The sequence below is a fragment of the Danio rerio genome, chromosome 14, assembly GCF_049306965.1.
Source record: "Danio rerio strain Tuebingen ecotype United States chromosome 14, GRCz12tu, whole genome shotgun sequence".
In the NCBI taxonomy this organism is placed as follows: Eukaryota; Metazoa; Chordata; class Actinopteri; order Cypriniformes; family Danionidae; genus Danio; species Danio rerio.
The window spans coordinates 36,056,910-36,073,555 of NC_133189.1; the positions used below are offsets into that span (position 1 = coordinate 36,056,910).

A 16,646-nucleotide genomic window follows, 5' to 3' on the forward strand; every position below is an offset into this window, starting at 1 on the left:
GGTGATTATAGCAGTTAAGATTTACATAGAAATTTTACTCTCTTTACTGTATTACAAACATGCTCCGTTTTAAAAGCGTTTTAAACTTCTAAAATTAATCAGAGAGGGTTGCAACAAATATTTTAATCCCAGTTTATTTGCAAAGAAAATGTTCTCTGGACATGTGTATCAATCTTTTTGGTGGGCAGGGAAAAATCGCACTCTTATGTCACGTTGAGGTGGGTCTCAATCACTGCGATTCCTTTAGCATATTTCCCGTCAAGAACATTTTTAAAACGGACTTGTTGGGTTTACATTACTCCAATATGACAGTGGACACACAATACCTACACCGTACACACAGTTATGTCCAAACAGCTTACAAAAGTTGATTTTGTAATGGGTGCTCTTTAAAACATTGAGTGTCTGTTATACATCAATGACCAGTTTCCTCGTGTTTATTTAAAGAAACTTGAAGAGTGCCAGACTTTGTTGGTTCCAGATTTAACCGATAATTTCTAGATTTTTCTAGGTCTTTTAAGTTGCAATTTCTATCACAATGTGAGTACGCCCTTAGTCCATGTGCTTATCTTACCATACTATGTACGGTTGTCTTAAACTGGGCCAAAGCACGCTTCTCCCCCCTCCCATCTCCTCTGACGTCCTGCATTTATATTACATTCGGGCCTGGGCACGCTTACATCATTGATGATGTGCTGATCAGTAAGCTCTTTCACTCAGCACAGTGGAGATTTCTTCAGTTATATCGTTTAAGTCATTTGAGATGCAGTGACATGCAGTCAAATATTTCGCTCAACAGATCAGCCAATTTTGATGCTCATAAACAATCATAAAGTCCTGGTGCTGCAGGAATTAGGAGGTTTGCTGAAGGTGCAGCGAGGGGTTTGCGTCTTTAATAAACTTCGACAGTTCATAAGATCTATTTATAATAAGAATGATTAATAATTATTAAATGTCTTTTAAAAGTCACGTCTCTCTTTCAGTTTCGGGCTTAGGGATGTTTTGGACTCACACACAAGCGTACTGTGCCAAAGCCCAAGTGAACCATGCTCGGGCACATCTCTTCCAACCAGGCCAGGGAGGGCCAAGTGAACCATGCATGAGCCTAATTCAGAGCACTCACACTTCTCAAACCATCCGGGAAACGTGCCTGCGCACGGTTCGGATAGCATAGTGTAAGTAGGCCCTAAGTGTAGGTTAAACACCTAGTTATTACCAAGTTTACATATTTACAATTATGAGTACTTTGTATGAGTGTGAGTTGACATGGTGGCAAAGATAGGTAGGTTGTGCTGTCGCTTCACAGCAAGAAGGTTGCTGGTTTGAGCCTTGGCTGGATCAGTTGGGGTTTCTGTGTGGAGTTTGCATGTTCTTTCCGCGTTCGCGTGTGTTTCCTCTGGGTGCTCCGGTTTCCCCCAGTCCAAAGACATGCGGTACAGGTGAATTGAGTTGGCTAATTTGTCCCTAGTGTAAAAGTGTGAATGAGTGTGTATGGATGTTTTCCAGAGATGGGTTGCATCTGGAAGGGCATCCGCTGCATAAAACATATGCTGGAAAAGTTGGCGGTTCATTTCACTGTGGCGACCTCAGATTAATAAAGGTACTAAGCTGAAAAGAAAATGAATGAGCATAATAAAATGCTAAAAGTGCAGCCAATGTTTGTCCAATAATTTGGTATGGGATGTCCTGTCTGTAAATAAACATGTATTTGCATACCAGCTTTTGCACACGATCAATGTCATCAGCGTCACAGCGTGTCCATGATGCTTTGCGGGCCAAGTTCGAAATCCAATTTAAACAACCGGGACGGTACCTCATGTTCCTCCTCAACGAACAACACCTGGCGTTCATGAGTGAAAATGTGTATAAACTAGTAACCAGAACTGTTTGTACCATTGTAATACTATGTGCTTTGTACTGTAATCTTGCCTCGTTGATGAATAGGAAAATACTGCACCTGAAACAACCGTTTCACGAACTCTTCGTCGCGGTGCTTGGCAGACAGACTGCACCCTCTGTGCGCGTTCATGTGTTTAAGAGGATGCGTGGCTTTGGAAAGTTCTTGTGAAGGTATTGTTCACACAAAAATGAAACCCTCACGATGTCCGAAATATAAAATACATTTACAGGACAGTAAATGTATTTACTTGTATAGCTTTTAAGCTGATACAGTGATCCTTTGTGTGATAAGCTGCTGTTTAAGAGGCAAAAAAGGGGAAAGAAAAAAAAGGAGGGGAGGGGGGGGGGGGGGGGGATAGGAAAATAGGAACTTATTTTCCTATTTTAGATCAAGAATTTAAAAGATTGACTTTAAATGTATTTTAACATGAAATATGTCTGAGAAAAACGTACTAACCCCCAAAAAAATCTAGAAAAAGAGAATATTTTGAGTTTCTATTCTAGCTCCCCTAAATCACTAAGTCTGCCCCTGTTCATACCTTTATGAAGTTCTTCTGTTGAACACACACACACACACACACACATTTTGAAGAAAGCTGTAAACCTGTAACCATTGACTTTTATAGTGTGTTTTTCCTATATAGAAGTCAATGGTTACAAGTTTACAACTTTCTTCAAAATAAGTTTTTTTTGTGTGTGTTCTAAAGGGTTGGTAAATGATGGCGATTTTTACTTTAGGGTGAACTATACCTTTAAAGCTTCAGACTGAAATGAAAACATTCAGAATACAAACATCAGAAAAGAAAGAACCACTTGAGGGTGAGTAAAGAGTGGGTAAAGTTTAATTTTTAGGTGAATTATTCCTTTAAGATTAATATAATTAAGCGTCACATACATCTTGGAAGAGGATGAGTAAATTTAGGAGAAATTTTCACTACTATAAGGTGGAGTCACCAAACTATCTTTACTAACTAGCTTTACAGTCTTTTCAAGTGTTGATATGCAAGTGTTATAAATAGCTTATATCATTTTGAAACAAGGCAAAGGTAAAATCCTACAAGGCTCCATGCCTTCTAGCTGCAGTTAGGCATGGGACAATAACCATTTCAAGGTTTAACATTTTCTGTTATACCATTCCTACGATACATGTAAGACTTTTTTATAACGCTTTTTTATACACTGTTCCAAAATATTAGAAATGTTTCTTAAAATAAAATATATTGTTCACAGGAGAAAAAAGTTTTTTTTTTTTTACCCAGACATTTAAAAAGAACATATTTTAGAGCAGAAATCACAATACTGTGAAACTGTGATATTTCTATCCAAAGTTATCACACCGTCAGAATCTTATCCCGGCCCATGCCTACTGCAGTAGCTAAGGCGGTTTCCTCTAGTTTCCACCCTTTTCAAGTCAAGTTAGAAGATGAGTCAGTTTTCAAGCATACTGAACAAAATGATCGGTTTATCCCATGAGATCAATCAGCTACTCTGCATTTCTAAACATACAATGTGTTACACATCACTTTTTAAGTGTTATTTCACCCAAAAATTAAAATTCTTACCATTTTCCAGCACTCAAGTGGCTCTGAATTAAACTGAGTTTCTTTCTTCTGTTAAACACTAAACAAGATATTCTGAAGAATGTTGGAAAAAGTTGAAAAAAAAAAAACCTGTGTGGAGGTCAATGGCTGTTTTTCCCAACATTCTTCATTGCATCTTCTTTTGTATTCAACAGAAGAAACGTAAACGATTCTGGAAGAAATGGAGGATGAGTAAATGATGACACAATTGTTTTTTTGGGGCGATCGATCCCTTTATACCAACCAAACCGATTAAGACACTTGTGAATGTCTACTGCTAGTAATCCTGAACATGAAAATGTTTGTAGAAATGACATTTGCTTTATTTGATGTGGCGTCTCTATAGAGATTACAGCGCACAACATCTAAGCAGTGGACAAACATCAAAACATAAAAAAGCCTTTTTCAGCCTTGAGAGATGCAACAAAAAGCCCCAGACACTGAATCTGACGAATAACAACACATTTAATTTAATGTATTCATGTTCTTCTACACCCCCTCCCACTTAACATAATAGTCAGCCGGATGCAGTGCCGGCTCAGTCACTTTTCGGCCTGTAAACACATTGCCCATGGATCTTTGCATCTTCATTGTGTTTGTGATGATCATGTAAGAAGTTAGTTCCTGTTTATAGGGAGTTCCCTCTGTCTTCACAACCCTTGTGGCTGTGTTAATGTCCGTATCTCCTCCCCTCTTCATCATTATAGTTCCTTTTCGGTTTCCAAGAGCACTTCAAGTGCGCAGAATAACCATTGTAAGAAGACCTGTGCAACACAGGAAAGTACCGTGAAACACACACAGAAGTCAGTCACACTGGGAATGCTGGATTTGTGTCACTCACCTAAAACATAAGCAGCTACAAGTTTCTTGTTAACACTTAAGTGGAGGTAGACAGGCACTGTGGATTCCTGCTCTCCCAGAGTTGGGAGCATAAGGGCTGCCATACACACCAGGCCTAAAAGCACAGTGAGGAGACTCGGACCCCCAGATGCTGTACGGCTCTCTGTGGAAGGAGGAGAAAAAAAGGAAAAAAATAATAATAAATATAGGTCTCTGACGCCACCCAGTGGTAAGTCAGTGTTATGCATTACATTTAGTAGTAATATAGATTTTGACCTGTTGCAAATTATTTGGAAAATAGGAAAGGACAAATTAATGAGCATTTAATGATAAATACATTACAAATACTACTTGAATAACATTTTTATTAAGCAAATATAATTTTTGACTTAATTAATAGAAAAAATGATTTAACGGAACTGAACTTAATAAACTAAATGTTAGCCAAACTAACTTAATATAAACTAAAACTGAACAACTGTATGGTTATTAACTAATGTTAGCAAAGATTAATAATACTGCAACACATGTAATACTCATTGTTGGCTGATGTTAATTAAAGGATATTATTGTAAAGTGTAAAAAATAAATGAATAAATACACTATTACTTTTGTGAAAAAGGAAAATGTAATAAATAGGCATGAGCCGGTATAAGATTTTGACGGTATAATAACCTTGGATAAAAATATCACGATATTGTGAATACCAGAGGTGGGAGTTCAGACTGCATGATTTTAGCTCCGATTTTGACTCGCCAACAGGTTTTAAGAAATCGCCAACAAATGCATGAAATCACAGGCAAATCGGTGCTCGTTCATGTGAGAGAGCAGCATTTGCTAGTGTGGGTACCTGCAGGCCAGCGGGAGGATGAGGGAGAAGTTAAAAGCGCTCATTTTCAGTTTATTTGGACCCAAGAAATTGAGGAAAACTAGAGTAAATTTGACAGCGGCACCCGTGTCGGTTTGATGTGTCATATGAGCAATATTACAACGAGGTCAAAAAAGAAAGTTGAAGAGAAATTACTAATTCCCTTCAAACCCAGGTGAGCAAACATGTACATTTTCTGCCCCACTAAAGGCTTCTTTCTCATTACCTACTGCGCCCTGGTTTTGTATGTAATGTATATTATATAATCAACAGTTATTTATTTAACAAAAACAAGTTATTTCGAGTCATTTAACTCAAGTCCAAATCAAGTTTCAAGTCATGACAGTCAAGTCGAGTCTTTTTTGGATATTTGTCAAGCAAGTCTCAAGTCCTAAATTTTGCCACTCAAGTCTGACTTAAGTCAAGTCATGTGACAGGAGTCCCCCACCTCTGGTGATTACTGCTCTAAAATATATTATTTTTAAATGTTTAGGTAAAAAGACAACAATTTATCCCTTCTTTGAACAAAAATTTATTTTTTTGAAACATTTAAAATATTTGTCTGCTGTCTTCATTTGTTTCAAAAAAATTTCTTTACATTTTAAAATGGCATCTTTGATTATTTTTTTTCTGCTAGAGATGCTATTGTACTAAAAAAAAAATGTAAATAAAAAAATCTTACACATACCTAAGGAACGATATTACAGAAAACTTTGGTGATTTTAAAACATTGACGGTTATCATCACATGCCTAGTAATAAATGTACAGTAATAGCCAATATTTAAGAGAATTTGCACTGAATTTAATGCTTTACTACCTTTAATTTCCTGCAGAAGTATTATTAAACCATCAAAATATAAGGATTTCATAGTGAAAAGAAAAAAAATGCTTAATTAGTTTTTTAAAATGTAGTTATTAAAAATAGCACTGTTTTATATGCAAAAAAAAGCACTTAAAAAAATTTCACATGAAGCAAATGTAAATACTGACAGCTGTACAATCAGTTACTAAAAGAGAGAGAGAATTCTGAATGTATTGCCATATCAGCTTCTTTGGCGATTTCGAGGCAAAACAAGATCAAATTTACAAGATTTTATTAATATCACTTTTCTATAATATTAAAATATTATAACAATAAAAGACATTATCAACAATAAATACTAAATAAGATAAACACATAAATAATTAAAATAGACAAGATTAAAAATTAAAAATTATTATTATTAATATTCATTATTAAAAATTGTAACATTTTAGAAGGATTCACATAGAAGTCTCTCCAGATAAAAATGGTTGTCTGATAACATTAAAAATAGGACATTCCAAAAGTATGTTAAAAAGTTTGGTTTCTGTTGCAATATTGACATTTTGGGAGTTCTTTTCCATTGAGTGAATGTCTAAGAGTGAGTCTCATCTTGTGTAAACAGTCTCATGTCTTATATAGTTGGCTTTTCTTCCCATTACTGGTTGGATTATAAAAAAGCATATTTTCTGACCACCATTTGTTAAGAATAACACCTTTTAGAATTTGTGATGCACGAAATTCAGATGGAGGGCAGGAAGTGATTCTTCTACACAGGAATTGCTATCAGAACATAAAAATGTTTCTGTTTTATGTTGTTTATAATTGTTTAAATCAGCCAAAATAAGAACTGCTGAACATAAAAGGCCCATAAAAGGACTTCCAAACGTTTTTGCTTATAAAGAGGAAAAAGTTTAAGAAACTGGCTGAAAAACAAAAGAAAAGGCGGCAATTAATCAACATTTATTCAATACTTTCCCGTGAACAAACTTTTATTTGAACGTGATAATTTGTTTGACAGTACCAATAAAGATTAAATACAGGCCTTTCTATGTGTATAAATGTTAATGCGTTATATAAAAATCAGATACACAACCACACAATATTCAGGAGATTATAAATAACGTATCCTGCCATGTAATCTCTGCAATGAAATCTCCGTCCTGTTTTGCAAAAATCCATGTCTTTACTGGCATTTGAGTGCAATAAGTAACATTATCATCTATATGCGCAGCAGCAGAGGTGAATGTTTGTTGATGGTAAGTGCATCGACCGAACAAAAAAAAGAATACAACCCTTGCGACAAAACTAGACGGTTATTATTGTGGATCACTTTCTCCCTTATAAAACTAAATAAATAATAATTAGACTACGAGTCCACACTTTTGTAGCTTTTATCTGTTATAATAATAATGTGTATAACTCCTTGTTATTGAATGCTACAGAATACTGTAGCATAGTAAACTGATAAACTGTAATAAATACTGTAACATTAGTGTAAGCTGTGGTGCATTGTGATGGTGTATAATAACCGAAGCTTCCTGCTTCCTTTCGCACCTAACCAGAACTACATGATTGAAAACAACCTATTTGGGAGTCTCCGTTAAGTGAATGTCTATGAGGGAGTCACATGTGTCCGATACGGCATCTTGTGTAAACAATCTCATCATGTCTTGAGTTAAAATATTGTTTGATTTTCTTCCCATTACTGACTGGATTTTGAAAAGCTTATTTTCTGACCACTGATCCCATTTTGCTTGCCATTTGTTAGGAATAACTCCTTTTATTATTGGCTTTAAAGGGTCACGAAACATCAAAACACATTTTTTGAGCTGTTGACAGTCGTATGTGTCACACACAGCTATAAACACTATTAGGACACATATATTACTCTAAAAAGTGAAAATTTATTGTTTTTGCGTTATTTTGAGCTAATTCGTACTTCCGGTTTGAAACGAATTTTTGAAGCTGCATCATGGCCATGAGATCTTAGCGTGTATTCCAGCATGCAGACTGGACGTCGTCTGTACCTTAGTGTCCCGTATTACGTCTCTTAGTGTGTTGCATTCATTCATGAGGAAGGCTTGGTTCAGACCAATCAGCGCGCGCCATTATGTACGCGCTGCTACTTCATTAATATGTATGCTAGCTTTCTTAGACTGTACCTGAAACAGTGTTCAGACGGCAGAGACACAACACACGTCGTGTTGCCAAAAGTTGTGGGAAAAGAATAGGAATTGTTTAGAGATACTGGTCGCCAGTGTTGCTTTCATAATGTGAAGGTTTCGTTTCATTTTCTCTCTATGAAAGCGCTGCTGGACTCACATGTGGATCCGTGTACTGAAAAGATTTTGTTTGGAACATTTTTCTTGAGAGCATTTCTCATCAATGGTGAGATGTGGATTTGCTGCTCGTCTTCTTTAAAAAAAGACGCAGCTCCAGTATGTGTTGATTATCCTGTCTACAGATTCGGTAAGTGTGTGCAATCAGTACCCTTTCTTTGTTCATTCAGATGGCAAAGTTATAGTTCGTATGGTCAGCAGTACTCTTTCAGTGTTTAAAGACAGACCTTAGTCAAAATTATTTCTAAGTTACTTAGTTTACAGAGCGTTGATATCACTACAATATTGAAAGATCCACTGTAAATGCTGCTCTCTGTGTGTAGACAAGTGGGCACTGTAAGCAAACTTTTGCCGACCGTCGTGTTGAATTTTCGCCGCATTTTGTGACAAGATAGTCTACACACACGGCTTTCTGACCTACTGAGTGCATCTGAGTTACAGAGAAATGCAGAGGCTTTTTTTTCTCTTATACGACGTGCGGTATCAAACATTTCACCGTCATTAAACACACTGTCTCTCTCCCCTGCGTGTGTGATTTTTTTTCCCTGGTCAGCAGCGCGTGCACAAATGGCTACTCCCATTTTTATTCAAACCCTGCCCATTTTCCTTTCCCCGACACTTCCACCTAAACAGAGCTAGACACACCCACTTTCCTGACTTTTTCCAAACTAGAGGCGTGAAAACATCCTGCTGAAACGGGGGGTTTCATGGTCCTTTAAATCTGAAGGTGGGATTTTGCACTCCTTTATTCTTCCTGTTAAGGCTCAATCAGTTATTAATATGTGAGTGTGTCTTATAAAGTGTGAAAGGCACCTGTCTGGAATGCAGTCTGCTCAAAGAAGACTCTGTCAGCGAGCTGCTCCTTCATTCGGCGCTCCTCCTCCTGGGGTCGAGTCTGCGGCTGCTCCTGAGCGGCGGAGGGCAGCAGTGTTGCCATCACTTCCTTCCTACCCAATGCCTTCCTCTGACTCTGCTCAGACACCTGCAGCCGGAACTTATCGATCACCCCAAAATGGCAGGAGCGCACGTCCCTATGGCGGATCACGCTGTTCGGTCAAAATCACAACACATAAAATAACATTAAAAAATATATATATATAAAAAATTTAACTATTCAGCTGAAAAATGTTATGTAGTTACTGTTCTAATGCTGTACGATTCCATTTATATATTACAAAAGGAAGATTATAAAAGGAAAATGTAATATGTGTCAAATATTCCAAGTGTTCTGGGGGTAAAAGTCAGAGTTGGAAGAATAGCGACAGAAAAATACACCAAAACTGTTTATGGTATTTAAATGAAAATTCTGATCTTGCATGTTGGTTTCTATGCACAACTATGGATTCCATTAGAGTCATAGTTCACACTAACTCTCCCAAAAATAAAGCAAATCACTTGTGAGAAATAAGATTAAAACAGTTTCAGGCAAAAGCAGAGAGATCCCAGAAAACTAATACTTAGTCCAATATATTGCAATCCTAGCAATATAAGAGACTACTTAAGTTCTCAGTTTTTGTAATTGTATGTGTGTTTTGTAATTGTATTCACTAGGGCTTCACAATATATAGTTTCAGCATCGATATCGCAATGTGTACATCTGCAATAGTCACATCGCAAAGATATGCAATGTCCAGTCTGAATTACAGCTGACCAGTAGCCATAGAATTGTATTTAAACACTGTATTTTTGGGAATTTATATGACTTGCAAAAAATAAATTTCTTACTGTGAATTTTTGTCTTGTTTCTAGACCAAATATATACATTTTATTGTGAAAACAAGATTGTTTCATGTACCCCACTGTCATATAATTTCCTTAAAACAAGCAAAATCTCTTAGTTTTCACTTCTTTCTTCTGACGGTGAAAACCAATCAACAATTTTACTTGGTTTGTTTTTTTACATTTGGACTAGAAACAAGGCAAAACAAAGTAAGAAAAGCTTCTCTTTTTTTTTGCATTGTGAATATTTTATTTGTGTACTTGAATACTGTTCGACTCCCCAGAAAAACATTAAATAGTGCTATTCAAACCGTCTTCTGAAACTATTCATATCGCAATATTTATTGCAGAAAAATAAAATATTGCAATATCAGATTTTCCCCTTGTAGCCCTTGTATTCACCCTTTAGTGGTTCCAAACCTCTATGACTTTCCTTTTTTGTTCAACACAAAAGAAGATAGTTTGAAAAAACATTAAAACCTTTAACCACAAAAACTGACTTGTGACTTGCGTCAGAAATCTGATGAGTTTTGCCATATTTGGAATCCTCTGTGGGAGTGTTTGGAGAATGTATCTTGAAAGACTGTAAAAAAAAATTATCCTTTTATTTAAATTAATTAATTTTTTGTTAATTTTACCCTCTACAAAAGACTTAAATTACTAGCCGATAGACAATTGCATAATAGATAGCTATATTATTTTATATGATGACATGAGACACCTTTACTATTGTTCTGTCATTGTAAATCTTTAAATAAATATTAAAAAAATAAATAAATAAAAAACGTATAACCACTGTTTTTTACAGAAAAACAATGACTTCCAAAGAAAAAACAATGATTACAGGTTTTAAACATTTTTAAAAATGATTTCTTTAAAATATTCAATCAAACATGTTTGCGATGTCAGCACCAGTGGTGTAGTGGTTAGTGCATTGACACATGCACTTCAGTGCAAACGGCGACCCGAGTTCAATTCCGCCATGCGGTCCTATTTTTTTCTGTAGAAAGAATAAGAAATAAGATTCTATTTTAGCTTTGCTGGAATATTAATAATAATAGTAATATGTATGTGTGTGTGTGTGTGTGTGTGTGTGTGTGTGTGTGTGTGTGCGTGCATGTAACAAATTTAAGCTGAATAGTAGTATCTTGTAAAATAACTAGTAAAATATTACAAACTGTCATGTCAAAGACAAAATAAATAATTTAATAGAAAATGAGTTAAATTAAAAATCTTCTCTCCAATAAACAGCAGAGTAATATTTATGTATCCACGATCACATCATTTTTCTAAAGATTGATTTATCTGATCTTGATTAATCAAAAGTATGCATCTGTATCTGTGATTTTACTTCACAAAGACCAACATCAAAGCTCATTTAAATAATACAGAATATTTCCATCTCTTACCAATCCCTATCATATACCCCCACAACACTACTTTTTTAAAATACTTTTATTTCTCCTTTTGTGTTTGGAAAAAGAAACCAGGACATACAGCATTAGGAACACAACCAGTTCTGACTTAACTATAATTTCTGGCTGTACTATCCCTTCAACTCTTTCTTTTAAAATGAGTAAAGTGCTTACATATCAACGCAACATTGCGGTTTAACAGCACCAGTGGCGTCCACCACGGCATACTTGTTTGGCGCTGTGCACAGAACTAAGGACACAACAAACAGTCAGAAAGAAGGCGAACAAACGGAAGGTTCTCACAGGCACTAAGATAAATGTGTAGAACTCACCTTTAAATTTAAGAGCAAACTCATAGGGGTTGTAGAGCGTGAGCACCTGCTTGTGTGAAGCCTGCTCATCTGCGTAGAACACAAGCTCAGTGGGAAACACAAACACTGGAAGGCTTCCTTCCACTAGGTCAGGCTGCCGTCTCTGCTGCTGCTGCATTGGCTCACGCTGAGCTCAGGTCCTCCTCCCTTTATGCTTTTCCCACTGCCGCTCCGGGCTGCAACACTGCACAGATCCAGGTCCAAACACAGACACTTCAGCTTATTGGCAGCATGACGTTCACCTCTGAAAAGACAGAAAATCCAGTAAAATATGTTTAAATGTAGATAAACAAAAGAAAAACAAACAAACAAAAAAAAAAACAATCTTGTAAATAGCGTGAACTCAATGGCTTGTGTTGATCTGTGAGAGCTGCATAATTAATTGAGATTAATTAGCAGACATTCAGATGTGCTTTCGTACCGCCACTGAAACCGAGTGTAGGTGAAAGCTATAGTTATGAACTTGCAATAGTCTCATTTTATTTCTTTGTTGCCAAAAGCCAATTTATTAAGGAACTAATAGGACAGAAGTTTAGATATGAACATGGATCTCTAACTTCATTAATTTTCCTTCAGCCTAGTCCCTTTTTATCAGGGGTTGCCCCAGCGGAATGAACCGCCAACTAATCCAGCATTTGTTTTATGCAGCGGATGCCCTTCTAGCTGCAACCCAGTACTGGAAACCCCCCCCCCCCCCCCCCCAACACACACACACACAAGCACACACAAAACAACCTATTTAAGTCATTCAATTCACCTATATCACGTCTTTGGACTGTGAGGGAAAACTGAGCACCTGGAGAAAACCTGCGTGAACACGAGGAGAACATGCAAACTCCACACAGAAATGCCAATTGATCTAGCCGGGACTCGAACCAGCGACTTTTTCACTGTGATGCGAAAGTGCTAACCACTAAGCCACCATGCTGCCCTTAGATCTCGAAAGCGCCTTTTGAAAGTAAATTGATGCTTTAGATTAAGTTAATATCAGTTACATTAGTAGGTGATGACAAGTAACAGTTAAAAGTCATTTGTTTGATCTTTAGCATTTTTTAAAATCTAAATCTAGTTATGAAACAATGAAGTCACTGAATTCTATTTTTAAAAATAGATTTGAATGAACTCAGATTAAATATTATTAATTATTTATCATTAAAACTCCAAATTTGATCTCACTAAAGTTTGAGGAATTCCAACAGTAAAGAGTTTATAGGTTTATTATTATTTATTCATTTTTAAGATCAAATTTGACAGTGAATTGATAGTTTTATTAAGTTGCAAAAGGTTTGTTTCAAATAAGAGCTACCCTTAAAATACAGTTAATTAAAAAAGTTAGATTTAACTAATCTCAAATTTGGCATCACAAAAATGGAGGTCCTGTGAGATTTTGTTGAGATGCTATAAAAAAATAGCCACCAAGTGACAATCAAACTCAATTATTCTTATTCGTTCATTTATTTATTTATTGACTGGTTGCTTTTTCGCTCACAGTATGATGACCAAAGTAGCATTTAGTCAAGCCTCAAAGTTAAAAAGCAAGAAAAAAATGCACTTAATGACGACAGACCCTTTTCACATTTCCAGGATTCTCAGTAATGGAAGGCGTCATGGTTGGGTAAACTTAGAGTGCAGTACAACAAATATTTTTTTAACAATACTATTTGCTGAAATAAAAATGTGAGAGACTGATGACGGCAACCAGAAGAGAGAATAACGTTAAATTTACTCAGCCCCATAGACGCTGCATTACAAACACCTCGTATAAGCGGCTATTTTTTTTTTTTTTTGGAATTTGATGCAAAGATGATATAATACATACATTATTGTATATAAACATTGTATTTTTTAATCAAAATATTAAAATCTTAAAAAGGGTCCATTATTATTATCCGGTAGCATTGATTCAATGATACTGATGTGGTCTAAGACCCTCCTTTCTCTGATTAATAAATCCATCACTGATATCACTTCTATAACAAAACAGTCTGCAAATAATAAAATAATAAACTGTCAGACTTTTCCATCAAAATGTTTCTTTTAAGTTTATTTTATAATTAAATCTTCATTAAATGATGTAACTTATGGAAAATTTACCTTGGCACTATTCGCTAGGTGGAGGAGCTGGAAAATAACTTTCAAGTACCATTTAGATGCCACAAAACTAAGTAAAAAAATAATCACAGAATTATTTTTTAGTTTTTCTAAACAAATTTTAAAAATTAGGAAGAGGTAGCATTGGGAAGGACCAATAAACTATATTATATCAAACCGCAATAGCATTTACTTCAATAACAATGATAAGCTCTAGACTTTTTTACTCTATATTGATCTAAAAGCCAATCACACAGCAGAAATGTGCAACAATGGGAATCTAGAAGTGTGTTGATATTAAAGACGTACCAAATTTACGGCCACCGAAAATTTTCAGCCGAAAATGTTACACCATTGTTAGGGTACTCTTTTAAATCTGGAAGCATAACAACTTATATTGAAATGTATATGTTATCGTTCATTATAGAAAAAATAATTATTGAGATTGGATTTTTGCCATATTGCCCAGCCCCAGGTTACAGTTTTTTCTGTGTTTGTACAATACAAAACTTTGGTACAGTTCTGTACAACCTGGCATAAAATGTCTCATAAAAAATAAAACCAGAACTAATGCAAAATGATGTTTAAATAAGTTACAAAATGCATAAACAAGTCAAATGCTAAAGTAGTTTCTCTAAAGCTCTGAGAATAATCAGGGAATGTTTCAGAAAACTAATGTAAACAAGCATAAACTTGACAAATCACATAATAATTCAGCTGCTAATATAATTATGCAAGTAAATAAAATTGAACTGAGCACGAGTCAGTATAATCTGATAACAGTGTGAATGTAATAAAGCCTAATGGATGATGGCCAAGATCTCTGTACAAAACAAGTTCCAGCATCCACGTGGCTAGTCATGTGACCATGTTTACTGAATTCGTCTGAAACGCAAAGATTTCGCAACGCGACCCAAAGAAGCAATAAATTAATAACGACAACCTTAAACTGTCTTAACATCATACCAATGAGGTCAATGACACAGCATGACAGCTGGCACACAGAAGGAAGTCTGCTCTCAAATATCAGTCTACAGACAACTGTTTTAACTGGGTTTACCGATGTCATATAACGTTATATACATCACACAAATAGGCCTTACGTAGAAAATAAATAGTGCTTAACCAAATGATGAAAATCCTATAAGTGGGTCCTCTGTGTAACATTAAACCTCCTGTGTAGTGATAGATAGCTTTCTACAGAATATCTTCAGCCGGTCAGATAACGTCGAAACAAGACCTTTTGTCCTCTTGAAGGCTTTTGTGTTTTGCTGATTATTAGTAGAGACAGCTATATGTTAACATGACATCCATATTTCATGAAACCTGTAGATTAAAGCGACCGAAAATCGTGTAGTCAAATATTTCTTATATAAGTTACAATACATTCACATTCGTAATGTTAACGTAAATGCAAGAAAGATGACAGTCTCTGGCTGAAAAAAAAAAGATAAGTAAACTCTGTCATGACAGTGTTGATAGTATCTAAGTTCGTTAAATAAAACGACTCGTTTACCGATATTGTTATTGCCAAAAATCTTTGAAAATGATAAATACGTACTGGATATTGACGTATTGTTGGCATGGTTAGCTTACAAACATGCTAGCATAATATTGTAGCATCAGAATGACAACGGAAACATTACGATTTTTATAAAACAGCGTATACGAATAACTGTTAAGAAATATGCAGGTTTACCTCACTCCCGTTTACCGTTTAGCGATATTTATTTCAAATCCCACCCCGTTTCCTTTTTCTTTGTCAACAATACGCTGCGAGGCGCGCGTTGAATGCTGGGATACTGGAGGCTTTAGAAATTCCGCCTAAGTATTGATGACGTCACTGGGTTTCTCAAATGTATTTTCTGTTATTTGCTGTGTTTTTATCTGTAAATGGTTTTGGTATAAAAGTGAAGTTTATCTATTGTCTTGGTGACCGTTCACCACTAAAAGACTTAAAGGAGCAGTTCACCCTAAAACAAAATTTCGGTTTTTGGCTTGCACCTGTGTTCCTTTCTACAGCAGAACACTAAAAACAGATGTGGAGCAGAAACCATTGACAGAGTATTACAATTAATATAACTTTTTGGGGTGTTAATATCAATATGTTGGTCTATCTGATGGGTCCCACCCCCAACAAGGTGCTAGAGCTGTAACTAAAATCAGCAACTTATCAGACCATGTAACATGCTGAGGGTTACTGACATAGGGTTGATCTGAACTCCTGCACGTTTATTAGTCCTAACAAATAAGACATATAAGAACACGAGAAGCTAAGATGCTGAAATGTGTTTTGCCCATTTATGCTCACCTCTCCTCTGCAAGCCCAGAGGAGGAAAATGTGTTGTACACAATCAACCTATACAAGCAACAGATAGATAGATATTCAAAGTGAAGTCTGTTACACACATTTTTTTCTAAACAGTAAATGCCAAATACTGTACTATATAGGTGATGAACTATTTAGAGAGTGCAAACATGCTTTACATTTGGGTTAAGAAAGTCACAGCACACACACACATGGTCAGCTCTGATTCAGACGCCACATAGCCAAACATATGTGCAGGTTTGTGCAGATCGCAAAACATATTAGAAATTTAAATTAAATACTGATACATACATACATATAAAGTAATTGCCAAATTTTAAATCGCAGGAATAGGCAGTCAAGTACTGTCACTGGCTTTCACATAAACAAAATTGTATTTTTAAGGAAGG

At 35.8% G+C, this 16,646-nt stretch overlaps 1 protein-coding gene and 1 long non-coding RNA gene across 3 annotated transcripts; both read right to left on the reverse strand.

Moving 5' to 3' along the window:
• Positions 1-118: 118 nt before the first annotated feature.
• On the reverse strand, positions 119-2,524 carry LOC141377545 (uncharacterized). Its single transcript, XR_012389829.1, has 2 exons — positions 1,717-2,524; positions 119-1,608 (listed from the first exon to the last, which is right to left on the reverse strand). It is a non-coding gene; the product is annotated as an uncharacterized lncRNA (long non-coding RNA).
• Positions 2,525-3,780: 1,256 nt separating this feature from the next.
• mospd1 (motile sperm domain containing 1) lies at positions 3,781-15,714 on the reverse strand. 2 transcript variants are annotated; one of them, XM_073921323.1, is made up of 6 exons: positions 15,490-15,714; positions 11,799-12,081; positions 11,641-11,716; positions 9,146-9,378; positions 4,321-4,482; positions 3,781-4,243 (listed from the first exon to the last, which is right to left on the reverse strand). In XM_073921323.1, the coding sequence occupies exons 2-6, from the start codon at positions 11,953-11,955 to the stop codon at positions 4,212-4,214; spliced, it is 660 nt and encodes a 219-aa protein (XP_073777424.1). In that variant the 5' UTR covers positions 11,956-12,081; positions 15,490-15,714; the 3' UTR covers positions 3,781-4,211.
• Positions 15,715-16,646: the final 932 nt, after the last annotated feature.